We start from the raw sequence: 1,012 nt of genomic DNA, 5'->3' as shown, positions 1-1,012 counted from the left end.
CGTATACAGAATAAATTTTTGGTATGCCCAGATCAGTGTAGAGCGATTTCACGCGTCTTACTTTCTCCGGATCCGAAACTCCATAACACTCCTGCACCGTGAAAAATAAGAAACAATTTAACGAGCGTTTGCTGAAATAATCAACAGCTTGTAGAATCAACAATACCCACTTCCAAAATTTTACGCTGTTCTGGGGTTGCACGTTGGAGAGCTACAACAGCCAGCCACGTACATGTTCCCTCCTGGATATCAGTATCATCCTTGTGATAGACGTCGGGATCTCCAAAGCAACCCAAATAATCATCTTGGATTTGAAACAAGTTCCCCATCTCTAACAAGATGATTTTCGCTTGCCTGAACATCTCTGGATCCTTCATTCCGGCCTACATCAAATAATGTATCACAATGTATCATTACTATCGAAGCTTATCAGTTTTTTCGTACATAAGAAAATGTGGTGCTACTTACTAAATGCATCGCTGCGGTTACTGGCAAAAGAAATGAATAATATGACGTTTTGTACTCGATAATGGCATTATATTGATTCATCGTAAACAGATCCAGATTGGGCTTCTTGCTGAAATTAGTGAGCAACTCTAAGGATTCCCCTATCACAGTCTTCATTGTGATCTGTCGAAATACTTTCGTACATAATTGTTCGATTAAAAAATAAATGGAGAGGAGCTTACAGTGTTTACATAATGTTTAATCAGAAGAAAGATTTTCGCTCACATCATGGAACGTTTCTAATAGATTAACGTAGCATTCTTTTCCTTTGAAGTACTTTCGAATTAGATAAAACATTGCGCACTGTAATATTAAACTGTCGTTGACTGCCGCTAAACCTAGATCGTTGCATCGATACCAACATGGTTGGCCTCGGCGAAGTGACGATTGGTCCAGTATATCGTCGATCATGAGCAAATAAGCTTGCAACTGTAACAATATTAATTATTTTCATTTATTTTTGAATTAAAATAACTTATTATGTTGTTTTTAATTTAAAGATAAT

The 1,012-nt window shown here is 37.1% G+C and overlaps 1 protein-coding gene across 1 annotated transcript; it reads right to left on the bottom strand.

The window, feature by feature from the left end:
• Positions 1–3: 3 nt before the first annotated feature.
• On the bottom strand, positions 4–975 carry LOC105460386 (farnesyl pyrophosphate synthase-like; the record flags this gene model as incomplete). The annotated part of the gene is made up of 4 exons (XM_011706832.1): positions 733–975; positions 469–630; positions 171–383; positions 4–91 (listed from the first exon to the last, which is right to left on the bottom strand). Coding segments are annotated over exons 1-4 (649 nt in total), but the record flags the coding sequence as incomplete, so codon positions are not given.
• Between the last annotated feature and the right edge of the window lie 37 nt (positions 976–1,012).

This window comes from Wasmannia auropunctata, unplaced genomic scaffold (assembly GCF_000956235.1).
Source record: "Wasmannia auropunctata unplaced genomic scaffold, wasmannia.A_1.0 LD323190.1, whole genome shotgun sequence".
NCBI classification, from domain to species: domain Eukaryota; kingdom Metazoa; phylum Arthropoda; class Insecta; order Hymenoptera; family Formicidae; genus Wasmannia; species Wasmannia auropunctata.
This window is presented reverse-complemented; position numbering and strand designations above follow the sequence as displayed.